Below are 16,030 nucleotides of genomic sequence, written 5' to 3' on the forward strand. Positions count from 1 at the left end.
TCCAGTAGGGGCCCTCCCAGGTCCCTTCTTCATCCAACATCCTGATTTTAAAAGGTTGGAAAAGTCCCTGTTATATATTGTGTAAAATTTTGGGCCCTTTAAATTATTTCATTTCAATAATCACTATAGGGTACTAGTACTAGTTTTAATTCATGGAAGTTAAATCATCTGTTAAAAGAAAAGGTAACAGTAAATTCAAATCTTCTTGTGATAGTAAGTTACAAGTTGGATTGTCTTGTTTTGTTTTGTTTTTTATAGCTGAAAATTGCTCTGGCTACTGTACCTGCAGCCATTGCTTGGAGCAGCCAGGCTGTGGTTGGTGTACTGATCCTAGCAATACTGGGAAAGGAAAATGTATTGAGGGCAGCTATAAAGGACCTGTGAAGATACCTTCACAGGCCTCTACAGGAAATGTGTATCCACACCCCCTTTTGAATTCCAGCATGTGTCTAGAGGACAGCAGATACAACTGGTCTTTCATTCATTGTCCAGGTAAGATGCCTGTGTATCCTAGTTCAAATCTCTTACTATCTGTTTATAAAGAATAAACCTTGACAGAAACTAGACACCCAGATCTCTAGACCATTTTTAATTGGATCACTTATTTTCTTGACTATGTTTGAGTTCTTTCTGTGTTCTGTATTGGATGCATAGCTGACAAAGATGCTCTCCATTCTATGGGCTTTTTCTTTACTTGATTGTTTCCTTGGTTACACAGAAGCTTTTTAGCTTTATGAAGTCCCATTTGCCAGTTGTTGTCCTTAATTCCTGGGCAAGTGGAGTCCTCATTAAAAAAAAAAGTCCTTTCCTACACATGTATTATGTAGAGTACTGCCTATGTTTTATTCTGGAAGTTTCAGTGGTTTGGGTTATGCCTGTGATCCATTTGGGGTTAGTTTTGTGAAAGGTGATAGATACAGATCTATTTTCATTCATTATTCTGTATGTGGACATCCGGTTTTCCCAGCATCATTTTTGAAGATGAAGATACTATCTTTTCTACAAGGTTGTGTGTGTGTGGTTGTTTTTTTTTTTTGGTTTTTGGGTTTTTTGTTTTTTTGTTTTTTTGTGCACGCGCGTGTCTTCAAAAAGTTCTAGATGGCTGTAGCTATGAGAACTTAGGCTTGGCTCTTCTGTTTTAGTCTGTTGGTTTGCATGTCTGTTTTGTACAGTACCATATTGTTTTAATTATTATAGCTTTGTGGTCTATCTTGGCATCTGTGATGGCAATCTCTGCAGTTTTAACTCTTCTGCTCAGCATTGCCTTGGCTATCTGGGGTCTTTTCTGGTTCCATATGAATTTTAGGACTTTTTTTTTTGTTTGTTTGTTTCTGTGAAGAGTATTGTTGGTATTTTGATTGCGATTGAATTGAATCTGTAAATTGCTTTTGGTAGAATGGTCACGTTCACAATATTAATTTTACTGATCCATGAACATAGGATGACTCCATTTTCTAGTGCCTTTCTCTTTCCCTGTCTTAAGAGATTTGGAGTCTTCATTGTAGAAGTCCTTCACCTCCTTGATTAAGTGTATTTCTCGATACTGCATTGTCTTTGGTATTATAAATGGTAGCATGCCCATGATCTTGTTCTCAGTGTTGTTTTAGTTTAGTTTTTTTTTTAATTTATGTGTATGAGTATTTGTTGGAACATATGTATGTATATCATGTTCTTTCATGCCCTCTGGGCATCAGATCCTCTGGGACTGGATTTACATACAGCTCTGAGCTGCCTGTAGATGCTGAGAATTGAACCCAGGTCCTCTGCAAGAACAGCTAGTGCTCTTACCTGCTGACCCATCTCCCCAACCCCAGAACTACTAACTTTTTGAGAGCTGATTGTACCCTGCCACTTTGCTGACATTGTTGAGTGTTTCTAGAAGTTTAGTGAGAGAGTTTTTGAGATTTCTTATTTATCTTATATTACCTGTAAATAGGGATGATTTGACATTTTTTTTCTATTTGTATCCCTTTGTTTCTTTCATTTGCCTTATTGTTCCAGCTAGTGCTTCAAGCACAATATTGAAAAGGGGTGGTGATTGTGAACAACCTTGTCTTATTTCTTATTTTAATGGGGTTATTCAGCATTTTCCCCATTTAAGATAATGTTGGTTATGGGTTTGTCATACACAGCCCTTATTATATTGAGATATGTTCACTTCAGTCCTGTTCTCTCTAGGACTTTTATCAGGAAAGCATGTTGGTTATTTTATAAGCCTTTTCTATATCAGTTGAGATGAGCATGTGATTTCATCTTTAAGTAGGTTTATATTATCTGTTGTATATATTGACTTACGTCAATAAATTATCCCTGAAATTCTGGGATAAAGCCCACATGCTCTTTGTGCTATGTGCTTATATTTTATTGAGGACTTCTGTGTCTGTGTTCATCAGAGATACTGTCTGTAGTTTGCTTATTTTGTTGTCTTTATCTGCTATGCATATTAGAGTAATTTTGGCTTCATAGAATGAATTTGGGAATAATTCCTCTGTTTATTATTTTTTTTAAACTTAATTTAAGAATGCTTGGTTGTCTGGTAGAACTCTGCTGTGAACCCATCTGGTTCTGGACTCTATTTAAAAGGCGTTTTATTACTGTGTCAGCCTCCTTGTTTGCGATGGTCTGTTTAGATTGCTGATCTCCTTAAGATTTAACTTTGGTCATTTGGATGAATCAAGAAATTAATCCATCGCTTTTAGATTTCCAACTTAATGGAATACGAGTTTTAAAATATTTCTTTATAGCATTCTGTATTTCTTCAGCATCTGTTGTAAGGTTTCCCTGTTCATTCTGTTAATCTCTTTCTTTCTTGTGGTTAGTTGGGCCGAGAGTCTCTTGGTCTTTTTATCTTTTTAAAAAACCAGCTCTTAGATTCATTAATCCTTTGTATTATTTTCTTTATTCCCTTTTTACTGATTTCTTTTTTGATTTTTATTATTTCTTGCCTTCTACTGGGTTTGGGTTGGGTTAGTTCTTATTTTTCCAAAATTTTCAGTTTCATCACTAAGTCATTCATTTGGGCTCTTTTGGATTTCTCAATGAGAACTTAGGACTATTACCTTCCCTCTTAGACCTGCCTGCTTTTAACGCATTCCCGGGGTCTATTGTGTTGGCTTTTCAATTTAATTTAGTTCCAGGAGTATTTTGATTTCTTCTTTGACCCATCATCATTCAGTAATGAGTTGTTTAATCTTTAGTGAGTTTATACATTTATTAGAATTTTGTTTACTGATGATTTTAAGGTGTTTGTTTTTGTTTGGTTGGCTTTTTTAAGACAGGGTTTCTCTGTGTTGTAGCTCTGGCTGTTCTGGAACTTTCTGTAGACCAGTCTGTCCTCAAATTCATAGAGATCCACCTGTCTCTGCCACTGAAGTGCTGGAATTAAAGGTGTGTGCCACCACACCTGGTTGATTATAAGTTTTATTACATAATGGACAGATAGGTTACATAATTTGTGAAGGTTTGCTTTATGTGTCAGCATGCAATTCTGTGTGCTGCTAAGGGAATGTATGTTGTTTTGACATTTAGGTGGAAAATTCTGTAGACATCTTTTAGATCCATTTTACATAAAAAATTGTTTAATTCTGAAGTCTCTGCTTATTTTTTTTCCAGATGACTTACCTATTGGAGAAAGTAGGGTGCTAAAGTCATTTACTGTTACTGTTATTGTTTTTTTTTTTTTAAGAGAAGAAAAGAATTAATCTTTAAGAACACTGGAGAGAAAGATACCAAATGTGAATCATGTTTCCTGTTTCCTGGGCCATGGGGTTGTGTTTGATTATTTTTTTCTTCATCCCTATATTATTCAAATACTATGAGTTTTTACAGTGAATAACAACAAAAATATTTTTATATTGCTGTGGACTTTCACCTTTTGATAATATTTTCTTGAGACTAACTTGTTTTTGATATTTTATCTTCTCATACTAGTTTTTACTAAACCTTGGTTTTGTTTTGTTTATATTTTTTAGACTGGCCACAAACTTGCTATGTTGCCAAGGGTGGCCTTAAAATCCACACCCAGTGCTTTTTCCTCTCTTTCTTTATTTTTATTTATTGAAACAAAAAGTTTTTAGATGGGAATCTCACTATGTTACCCAGGCTGACCTGAGACTTCTGGGCTTAAGCAAGACAGGTCTACATGATCAGAGACACTGCCCCCCTGCCTCAGCCCCTGCTAGTTGGAACTATAGGCACAAACAGTTGTGCTGCACTGGTTTTGATGATTTAACATTTAGAGTATATGCAAATAAATATGAAATTTATTCACCCAGTTCTCCTATTTGAGAACAGAGCCCTTAAGATTCTTTGCCTTTCAGCTTGCCAATGCAACGGACACAGCAAGTGCATCAACCAGAGTGTCTGTGAGAAGTGTGAAGACCTGACCACGGGCAAGCACTGCGAGACCTGCATATCGGGTTTCTATGGTGACCCAACTAACGGAGGCAAATGTCAGCGTAAGTCACACAATCAAGTTAGTCACAAGTCCAGGTGCAGCGGTACAATATCTGCATTTGACTTAAATATCTTAAAGGGAAAAAGGCTCTTGGTTTGGGATACTGCCTTTCTTAATTATGTTAAATTGTTAAAAGTTCAACTGAGGGGCTGGGAAAATGGCTCAGTGGTTAAGAACACTGACTATTCTTCTAGAGGACCCAGGTTCAATTCTCAGCACCTACATCATAGCTTACAATTGCTTGTAACACCTGGGATCCAAAATCCTCATACAGACATACATGTAGGCAAAACACTAATGTACATAAAATAAATAAATTAAAAAGAGTTTGACTGTGCTGGAAGAGGGGAAAAAAGCTCAACTTGTGGGTTTGGGAGCAGTTAGTTAAAGCAACAAACCAGCAATAGATGGCTAAGCTTCTATTTACATTCAGCAGAGGTATAAACAAGGGGCTGAAGTCACAGAAGGCACCGACTGCCTTTGTTCCATTTCCCTCCCATGGAAGCACATCAGCTCAAGTCAAGCAGAACAGCATGGGATAGGTGGTCATCTCATTGTGGAGGGAGCCAGGGCAGCTGCGTTGTAGAGAAGGGAGGAAAAGGCTGGGAATGGGAAGTCCTGAGCACTGAATCAGAATGAGAACAGGATCTTCAGTTTCCTTCTTACTCATAAAGAATATCACAGAGGTCTCTAAAGAAGTGTTCTACTGGAAGCCTCACACAGGGACAGGAGCAAGGGTACATTTGAAAATGGTGACAGCCAGGGGAGCCCCCTTCTGAACTATCCTTCCCTCAGAGATTGCAACACCTGACTGTGCCCCAGTCTGCAAGGGGCTTGGGTAGGGCATCTGGCTTCAGATGACTCTTTAAGATGTTCTGGGTTTGGTTTTGGTTGGTCGGTTTTTAGACAGGGTCTAGGAGAGTTGGAAGTGAGCTTGAATTCCTGTCCTCCTGCCTGACCTCCAAATGCCCAGCTCCACAGGGCTCTCATTAAGACTTAGAGTTCCCCATCAAGTCTGAAAATCAAATCTGAAATCATGAGCCACTTTATTGTACTTTATTAGAATATAGGTTATGTCTTTTTCTATAGTAAGTCACACTTAAGAACTTAGTTTTTACCTGCTATGGTTTCCAATTGAAAAATATATTTGAATCCTATAGTTAAATTGAATCCTATAGTTAAAAGACCCTTTATGCTCTAATTAAGAAAGGAGTTCTCAGAAACCCTGTCTCGGGGAAAAAAAAAAAAAAAAAAAAAACAACAACAACCAAAAAAACCCAACTCAGGACAATATTTGCCTGGCATGCAGGGCCCTGGGTTTGATTTCCTGGTACCAGGTGAAAATTGGTGTCATGAAAATGCAGCTGCCATCTAGGGAAAAAAACACCTGTAACTCACATGTGGAGGCAGGTGCTCAGAAGTTTAAGGTCCTCAGATCCCACCTCTAGAGTCCTTACTGTGGCCCTTCAAAGCTAACCCTAAACCAGCCAGGAATGAGAAGGTAGTCTGGCTGGATATCCCTATCCTCTCTAGGGTATGGTTATGGAGATTAAGGTAGAGCAGTGCTTGATACATCTGCAACAATTCAAAAATGTGATTACCTGTCTGCTGTCACTTCCCACTCCTAAGTAAAATTTCTTTTTCAGGTTGTAAGGTATTTAATACTGTGCCTTAAGTACAGATTGGGGCTGTAGAGATGTTTCAGTGGTTAAGAGCACTAACTGCTCTTCCAGAGGTCCTGAGTTCAATTCCCAGCAACCACATGGTGGCTCACTACCATCTATAATGGGATCTGATGCCCTCTTCTGGCATGCAAGTGTACATGCAGATAGAGTAGTCATACATTAAATAAATGAATGCATCTTTAAAAAAAAAAGAACAATTATGTTGAAGATGGCACAGCTCCTTGTCTTTGAGGGACATCAGAGGAGTTAAAGCTAGGTCTTTGGGTTTGATATAGAAAATGATTTTAGGCCTAGCCAGTGTAAAGCAGATTTTTTTGTTTTGTTTGTTTGTTTTTCTTTTTTTTTTTTTTATTTATTAGATCTTTCATTTACACTTCAGATGCCATCCCCTTTCCCCATTCCCCCCCCCCTTAGAAAACCCCTATCCCATGTCCCCTTTTCCTTTTTGCATTTATACATTTTTTAAAAAAATGTTAATCATAGGCTTTATAAGTTTGGTATTGTTCAATCAGAGGTGTAACCCACTACCCAACCTAGATATATCAACTATCTTTGACTGGTGGAGATACATGAACATCTGCCTCCCTGTCTCCCCCCTCTATCTCTCTTTCATCACCTAGCTTCTCCTCTCCTTCTTCTTCTCCTCTTCTTACTCCTTTTCTTCCTCTCTGTTTGTTTGTTTTTCAAGACAGGGTTTCTCTGTGTAGTCCTGGCTGTCCTGGAACTCACTCTGTAGACCAGGCTGGCCTCTAACTCAGAAATCCACCTGCCTCTGCCTCCCATGTGCTGGGATTAAAGGCATGTGCCACCACCGCCCGGCAGTAAAGCAAATATTTTAAGGCTAGAGATATGACTTAATTGGTAGAGGGTTTCTAGCATGTACGCAGCCTATGGTTCAAATCCCTGGCACTGCATAAGCCTACTCAGTGTCATACTCCTGTAGTCACTTGGGAGATGAAGACAGAAGTATCAAAAGTTCAGGACCATCCTCTATTGGAGTACAGGGCCATCCTGGGCTACATAAGACCATACCTTAAAAACAAAAACCAGACAAACAGCAGAAAAAAAGTGTAATGTACAAGGGTTAAGAAAGAGAAAGAGAAGCACTTGGAAACAGAGATCTATGAGTGTGTGTTCGCTTCTCTACAGTAAGCATATGTAGGCGCTTGATGGCTTCTGAATCTGTTACCTCAAAGAGGTACTGAGAAACCTAATGTGATCACAGTGGTTTCTGAGGGGCACCTGACAGGATTACAGGAGATAAGTAAAGCTTGCTAATCACAGAATGCAGGGAAGGAGGACATCGCTAAGACAAGTTAATTGTCTGGTTTCAGATTCTTAGGTGATGTCTGAGGAAGCAATAAGGCCTATCCATTGTCATATACACTCAGGCCTTAAGTCTGAGTCATGGCTACTTGAACATAAAATAGTTATCTATGAAAGGGATATTGTCTCTGTATCAGCAGCCTTCACAGCAAATGTTAATTGTACAGGAATCTTGCTTCTCAGTCAGTCAGAAGCTCAACAAGGCAGGGGTCAGGAGTCCTTTGCCTTTCCCATGACCCTGTAATTTTCCCTGGGTTTCCATCATAGTTCAAACATACTTACCTGTTAGGTAATTTGTTTATGACTTTGTGGTGACTGCCATTCAAGAACTAGATGCCTTTATTCCCCAAATCAAGTATCCTTCTAAAATCTCCCTAGTTGGAAGCCACATCTAATATGTGCTGATCTTGACAACTAGCCTGCTTATGTCTTCAAGTGACCACCCCTGTGTCCTCAGCTACCTCTAGAAATGTCACATTTTCCTCTGTATTCTCTGTGGGGTCCTTGTATAATTCTGGAACTTTGCTGTACTTCTCAGAGTTCTGATTCATATACAAAGCATTTTTTTTTTTTTTTACTTATTCGCCTTATATCCCGCTCACTGCCTCTCTCCCTGTCACCCTCACATAATCCTTCATATGTGAGGGTATGTGAATCCTCTTCCCTTCTGAGTGGCTGGGGCCCCTCTGGGTATCCTCCCACCCTGGCACATCAAGTCTGAGAGGCTGGGCGCATCGTCCTCCACTGAGGCCAGAGACAAGGCAGCCCAGCTAGGATATATCCCATGTACAGGCAACAGCTTTTGGGACAGCCCCCATTCCAGTTGTTCAGCATCCACATGAAGACCAACCTGCACATCTGCTACATATGTGCAGGGAGGCCTAGGTTCAGCCCAGTATGTTCTTTGGTTGGTGGTTTAGTCTTTGAGAGCCCCAAGGGTCCAGGTTAGTTGACTCTGTTAGTTTTCCTGTAGAATTCCTATCTCCTCTGGGGCCCACAATTATTTCCCCTATTCTTCCATAAGAGTCCCCAAGCTCCATCCAACATTTGGCTTGGGTGTATGCCTCTGTCTGAGTCAGCTGCTGGATGGAGCCTCTCAGAGGACAGCTATGCTAGACTCCTGTCTGCAAGCATAATAGGGTATCATTAGTAGTATCAGGGATTGGTGCTTACCTGTGGCATGGGTCTCAAGTTAGGCCAGTTATTGGTTGGCCATTCCTTTAGTATCTGCTCTACCTCCCGCCCTGCATTTCTTGTAGACAGGATAAATTTTGAGTCGAAAATTTTGTGGGTGGGTTGGTATATTAGTTAGGGTTTTACAGCTGTGGACACCCACCATGGCCAATGCAAGTCTTATAAATGACAACATTTAATTGAGTCTGGCTTACAGGTTCAGAGGTTCAGTCCATTATCATGAAGGCAGGAACTTGGCAGCATGCAGGCAGGCATGGTGCAGGAGAAGCTGAGAGTTCTACATCTCATCTGAAGGCTGCTAGCAGAATACTGACTTCCAGGTAGATAGGATGAGGAGGATCTTAAAGCCCTCACACACAGTTGGTGACCCTGTTGCTCCACTGGGGTTCCTGCATGGCTACAGGAGGCGGCCTTTTCAGGTTCCATATCCTCAGTGCTGTGAGTCACAGCTAAGGTCACCCACCATCAATTCTTGGATGCCTCCCTTATCCCAGGTCTCTGTTTCATTGTGAAGATGCCCCCCTCACCTCCCCACCTCCATCAGTTGCAGATTTTCATTCTCATGGCCATCTGGCCATGCCTCCTATCCCTCCTCATACTTGATCCTGAACCCCTCCATTCCCTCCCCATCCCTTCTCCTACCTACTCCCCTCCCTCCATCTGCCTCCTATGACTATTTTATTCCCTGCTTCTAAGAGAGTTTTAAGCATCCTCACTTAGCCCTTCCTTCTTGTTTAGTTTCTTTGGGACTGTGAAGTGTAGCTTGGGTATCCCGTTTTTTATGGCTAATATCCACTTATGAGTACATACCATTTGTGTCCTTTTGGGACCGAGTTACCTCACTCAGGATGATATTCTCAAGTTCTGTTCATTTGCCTGCAAATTTTCTTGATGTCTTTGTTTTTAGTAGCTGAATAGTATTCCATTGTGTAGATGTACCACATTTTCTTTCTCCATTCTTCTGTTGAGGGACATCTAGGTTGTTTCCAGTTTCTGGCTATTACAAATAAAGCTGCTATGAACATAGTTGAGCAGGTTTCTTTGTGGGATGGTGGAACATCTTTTGGGTATATACCCAGGAATGACACAGCTGAGTCTTGAGGTAGAACTATTCCCAGTTCTCTGGAAAAACCACCAAATTGATTTCCAAATTGGTTGAACGTTTGCACTCTCTCTAACCAAGTAAGTGAAAGATCTGCATGACAAGAACTAAAAGTCCCCGAAGAAAGAAACTGAAGAAAAACTCAGAAGATGGAAAGATCTCCCATGCTCATGGATAGGTAGGATTAACAAAGTGAAAATGGCCATCTTACCAAAGGAAGTCTAGAGATTCAATGTAATCCCCCATCAAATTTTCAACATAATTTTTTATAGACCTTGAAAGAGCAATTCTCAACTTCATATGGAAAAACATAAAACCCAGGATAGCCAAAACAATTCTGAACAATAAAAGGACTTTAGAAGGAATCACCATCCCTGACCTTAAAGCTGTACTACAGAGCAATAGTGATTAAAAAATCACATGATATTGTTACAGAAACAGACATGCCAATCAGTGGAATCAAATAGAAGATCCAGAAATAAACCCACACACCTATGGATTTTTTTTTTAAATATACATTTCTTCAGCCTAATGCTTTTCATTCTTCACAGGAGACCAAGACTCAACAGCAAAGGAGAAGGTGAAACAAGGGTGGCAAGTACCACAGGGCCTCTCAAGTGTCTCTCATAACTAGGGAGCTTGTCAGTTCTGAATGCTCAGGAATGTGGTTCACAATGTCCCCGCGATGAGGCAGAGGGCAGTCACCACAGGTCATCTCCACAGGGCAAGGACATGGCATACTAGAAATGCTCTTACATATTTACTGAACAGAGAAACAAAATGCTGAGTCTTTCACAAATATGGAAATAGCAGTTGCTTCAGGTGGCAGCAGAAGATAGCTTTTTTTTTTCCTCCTACCTTGAATGGTAGTTAATTTAATGTTGTCTTTATATTAGCTGAAAAATAATGAACCATACTCAATGATATGTCTTGCTTTAGTCTGTCTTTGCTATAAACACATTTTAGGCTAAATGATTTTGTCTTAACCACAGTCTATGGTAGTAATCTGTCAAGCCAGTTATGACCTGTGTTCCTTTCTTTCCTTCTTCCCAGCATGCAAGTGCAATGGACATGCATCACTGTGCAACACCAACACCGGCAAGTGCTTCTGTACCACCAAGGGTGTCAAGGGGGAAGAGTGCCAACTGTGAGTACCACACTCTGTCCCACCAGTGGGGGCCAGGGCCTTACAGCTGCCTGAACCCTGAGAGCCACCTACTGCCTGTGCTTTGTTACCCTGGATTCTCAGGGTCTTTGAGTGGATTAGTTTTTACCTTTTTTGCTTCAGACAGGTTGTCTCAGTTACTGTTCTATTGCTCTGATAAAACATATGACCAAGGCAACTTATAAAATAAAGCCTTTAATTGGGTTTATGGCTTCAGAGCATTGAAGTCTGTATTAGAGTTCTAGGCCAATAGGGCTACATAGTAAGATTATATTAATCAATCAGCCGATCAATGAAGAAAGAAAAGAAAGAATAAGACTAGTTTACATAGGAAGAACAGGATAGAAATGAGTGACCAGTGCTTGAAAAATATTTCAGCTGCACTTTTAGAAGAATACTCAATCCATGCAAAAGTAAAAATGTTGTTTTCCTTATGAGTAGTGTCTAGCATTATTACACTTGGACTTACCTTGTGTCCTTGAATAAATATTTGTTTATTTGTTGTTTTTATACTGTCACTGGTATAAATTGCTTAGCAGTTAGCAGAGACATTCATGCAAATGGGATAATCTTTCTGACCCAAATAATGGTATAGTTTATGTAAAAGGATTTACTTGGTTTAAAAATAAATATAGATTCTGTGCTTTAAATATCTACAGAAAACAATTTCTTTTTTTCCCTAGATGTGAGGTAGAAAATCGATACCAGGGAAACCCTCTCAAAGGAACATGTTACTGTAAGTTTTTGTAATTCTTGTTTCTAGAGAGTTGAGCAGAACTACAGTGCTTCCTTTCATGTGGTCTGAGAATGGTAAATGCTTGAGGGATGTAGCAAGTACAGGAGCCATGCCCCTGACGTGGTGAACGTTGTCTCGTTGTGGTCATGGTCTCTGCTGTCTGTGCAGAGCAGTTAGCAGGGTGTTCAGTTCCCTCGGAAGCGCTGCTCGCTTGCCATTGCCTAGTGTCCCTTATCATGCTGCAGTTTCAGACAGTGATGAAAGAATTTCTAAAATAGAGGTGAGTTTTACCATTCTTTCCAGAGCTGATTTGTGTTCACTACAACCTTATAAACAAGTAAATAAAACACCAAATTGCTGGGCGGTGGTGGCGCACGCCCTTAATCCCAGCACTTGGGAGGCAGAGGCAGAGGCAGGCAGATTTCTGAGTTCGAGGCCAGCCTGGTCTACAGAGCGAGTTCCAGGACAGCCAGGGCTACACAGAGAAACCCTGTCTCAAAAAACCAAAAAAACAAAAAACCAAAAAAAAAACCAAAAAAACCCCACCAAATTAATACCTTGGTGTGAAAAATGAATCTGGTAAGGTTAACAGTTTATGACAAATATATTTTTCTCTTTGAGAATCTACATATTAGGTTCTAGACTGTAGAACAAGAAAAAAAATAATGTTTGGCATATGCAGCATAATGATATATATAAATTGTAGAAGGAAAGTGGATGGTTCTTGACCCGAAAAGACAAGAAAAGTGCTTGTCTGTAGCCTGGGCAGGTCTTAAGTTGTGACCTTCTACATCTGCTTCCCAAGCAGATGGGACCACCAGGCCTACAGGATTTATAGCTATGATTCTAAAGGTCATTCATTAAATAAAATCTTGATGTGTATTTTATCAAGGTTTCAAACTTACATCCTTAAAAATTGGGCCTGCAAATACAGCTCAATAGTGGAGTGCTTTCATTGCAAGGTCTTGTGTTCAATTCCCAGAACCACAAAACAAAACTTTAAAAAAAAAATCAAAACAAGCTGGCTGTGTGGGCACATGCTCATAACCTCAGCCTTGACATACTGAGGCAGGAGGACCATTAGTTTGAGGCCTGTGTGGGCTATATAGTGTGAAACCTTTCTCAAATAATATTTACACTTTTTTCTTTTTTTCCTTTTTTATGTGTATGGGTGTTTTGCAACATGTATGTCTGTGTAATATGTGCATGCCTTTTGCCTTTGAATGCCAGAGAGGGTGTCAGATTTCCTGGATCTGGAGTTAACAGTGGTTGTGAGTTGCCATATTGGGTGCTGGTGATGAACCGAGTCCTCTGGAACAGTAGCCCGTGCTCTAACTGCTGAGCCTCTCTACCGCTACCGTCCGTCTCTTCACATTTAAGACAGAAGTCTCACTGTGCAGGCTCAGATGGTCTAGAACTCAATTTGTAAAATGGTTGACCTCGAATTCACAAAAATCTGCCTGCCTCTGCCTCCTGAGTATTGAGATTAAAGTTATGTGTCACCACACCTGCCCCTATAGTTTCTGTATTTGGTAAAGATCTTAGGAGTGGAATATAGAGGCACTTTTAGAACTGAAGAAAACAGTTACAGTTAAAAAGCAAAAAAAGAAAAAACAAAACAAAAGAAAAAGATTGAAAACTAGCACTGAAGAAAAAATAAAATTTAAAAACAGGCGAAGATTCACTAAAAGTAAATATGAGTGAAGAATATTTAAAAATAAATTAATGCATCAAAAATACTCTACATTATTATATTGCGATGGATGTGTTATCTATTTAAACCCACACAGTGAGATACAGGCCTGAAGTGACTATAATCAAAGGTAACACCAGCCTGGGTTGGTGGCTCAGTTGGTAAGGTTTCTGTTGTGCAAGCACAAGACCCTGGATTTGATGCCCAGGACCCATGCAGAAATCCAGGTGTGTGGTAAGGGCTTCAAATCCTTGCTCTGGGGAGGTGGGACTCACTGCTAGGTTGCCTAGCCTAAGAGAGATACTGCCTCAAAAAGTAAGGTAGGTGGCACCTGATGAATGGCACCTCATGGTGACCTTTGCCTGGCACATATGTGTACATACAAAAGCTAGAAGACAAGTATGATCTGGTTTTTATACAGTCTGTTGTAATAAGCCTTCTCTGGTTAACCATAATAGTTGGTTAAAAAAAAAAAAAAAAGAAAAGAAAAAGAAAAAACTGACCTCACCAGACAGAAAAAGGATAGAGTGTTTTAATAGCCAATTCAGATAGTTATTGACAGAATCATCATCATCATCAAACCCTGTAAGTTGAACTTAGCAGGAACTTTAACCTCCTTACTGTATGTTTCCTCGAATTTACCCGTTGTGTTTTCTGTTTGTATGACCCTGGGTATGGCATCTTAATGGAACCACAGTGTTTGTCTTTTGCGTCTACTTAAATATTAGGTGTGATGCCTTTGACTCTCATCCCTGATGTAGAATAGTTCAGAATTGCCTTTCTTTGGTGCTGGACATCTAGCTGAGCAGTAGTGCTTCTCTGCATGCACAGGCTTCTGAATTCAATCCCCAGAACCAAAAACATTACAAAGAAAACAAAAAGGCTTATTTTTACGGCTGGACAAATCATCCTGCATTGTGCCTGTCATGTTTTGCCTGTCATTCTGTAGTGGACACTGTGTTACTTCCACCTGTTGGTTGCTGTCAGGAATGTTGTGAACATGAGTGAATATACACCCAGAAGTACAAGTAGATGTGGTAATGCTATGTGTGGTTTTGTTTTTTGAGGGATTGTTGTTACTGTTTCCATAACACCTTACAGTTCATTAAATTTCCAAAAGCCATGCACAAGCATTTCTATTTTTCTACATTCTTATTGACAGCAGTTTTCACTTATTTTGTGGGTTTTGTAAATGGACATGAAAAAGTAGCTCATTGTAGTTTTGGTATTTGTATTTCAGTAATGCTTGGTGTGATTATTTTTTTATATTCTTATTGGCCACTAGTATATTCTTCTTGGAAAAACACGTCTTCAAGGGTTTTACTATGTAGCTTTGGCTAGCCTGGAACTTGTGTAGACCAGGCTTGCCTCAGTTTCCCACTGTCTTAGGTAGGGTTTCCATTGCTGTGAACAGACACCATGATCAAAGCAGCTCTTACAAAGGATATTTAATTGGGGCTGGCTTACAGTTTCAGAAGTTTAATCCATTATCATCATGGTGGGAAGCATGGCAGCATCCAGCAGACATGGTGCTGGAGGAACCGAGAGAGTTCTTCATCTTGATTCAAACACAGCCAGGAGGAGACTGTCTACAGTAGGCAGCCAGGGGGAGGCTCTCATCCACAGTGGGTGGATCTTGAGCACGGAGTATTCAGAACCCACCTACACAGTGCCACAGTTCTCCAACAAGGCCACACCTATTCTAACAAGGCCACACCTCCTAATAGTGCCACTTCTCATGGGCCAAGCACACTCAGACCACCTGCTTCTGCCTCCTGCATGCTGGGATTAAAGGCATATGTCATCACGCCTGGCAATCTTTTACCCATTTCTAAGACAGATTTTTATTGTTGTTTTGTACAACAGACTTTAAGGTTGTTAAAGTTCACAGCAATAGGCATTCTTTGAAGCTGCATCACACTGGTATATGACTGTTTTCTTCCTTTCTAGATTAATATAGTAAGGTATATTTGAGTTTGAATCATCCCTTTCCCCAAGAAGTCCTGGTTTCGGTTCCATCATTAGTTTATATCTTTGTATCCTTAAGTAAAGAATACTGTATATAGTTATTCAGTGTTTATAGATGAGTTAGATTGGAGCCAAACCCCAACAGGAAGGTTTGCTGGATAATTCAAAGGATACTGTAGAGATTTGGTTTCTTATGAAAAACCCATGTAAACTGGCCATTAGTGGCACACACCTGAAATTCTTACACTTTGGAAACTGAGGCAGGAAGATAGGTGAGCTAATCTTCTTTCATAGCTGTTGAATTTGTGAGAAAAACAAATTGTGTTTCCAGAGACCTGTTTTATTTTGTATCAATGCTTATTTCCTCTGTACACGTGGTATGTATGATGTGCCTGTACCATTTCCAAGTATGTCTTCTTTCTTTCCATAGATACCCTTCTCATTGACTATCAGTTCACTTTTAGCCTGTCCCAGGAAGACGACCGCTATTACACAGCCATCAATTTTGTGGCTACTCCTGATGAAGTAAGCTTTTCTTTTACGCTGTCTTATTTTGTGTCGAATTTTGTGTGGGTCTTTTTCTTGGTCATCCTGGACAAAAGTACTACATAGAAGCAGACAGTATCAGGGTGGGAAAGCTTATCAGTCTTTCAAGTATTTTTTTCATTTACTTGTTGACAGTTTTATATGATTACATAGTGTGCT

At 39.9% G+C, this 16,030-nt stretch overlaps 1 protein-coding gene across 6 annotated transcripts in view; it reads left to right on the forward strand.

Moving 5' to 3' along the window:
- Atrn (attractin) overlaps positions 1 to 16,030 on the forward strand; it is a 125,370-nt gene that overhangs the window by 72,610 nt on the left and 36,730 nt on the right. For 3 of the 6 annotated variants that reach the window (XM_034496592.2, XM_076929766.1, XM_076929767.1), the window contains exons 18-22: positions 259 to 492; positions 4,320 to 4,457; positions 10,817 to 10,910; positions 11,612 to 11,664; positions 15,756 to 15,850. In XM_034496592.2, the coding sequence (XP_034352483.1) occupies positions 259 to 492; positions 4,320 to 4,457; positions 10,817 to 10,910; positions 11,612 to 11,664; positions 15,756 to 15,850 (614 nt within the window). The remainder of the gene's footprint in view (positions 1 to 258; positions 493 to 4,319; positions 4,458 to 10,816; positions 10,911 to 11,611; positions 11,665 to 15,755; positions 15,851 to 16,030) is intronic. The other 3 variants (XR_013108812.1, XR_013108813.1, XM_076929768.1) reach the window with 1 other exon arrangement.

The sequence above is a fragment of the Arvicanthis niloticus genome, chromosome 2 (genome assembly GCF_011762505.2).
Source record: "Arvicanthis niloticus isolate mArvNil1 chromosome 2, mArvNil1.pat.X, whole genome shotgun sequence".
NCBI lineage: Eukaryota > Metazoa > Chordata > Mammalia > Rodentia > Muridae > Arvicanthis > Arvicanthis niloticus.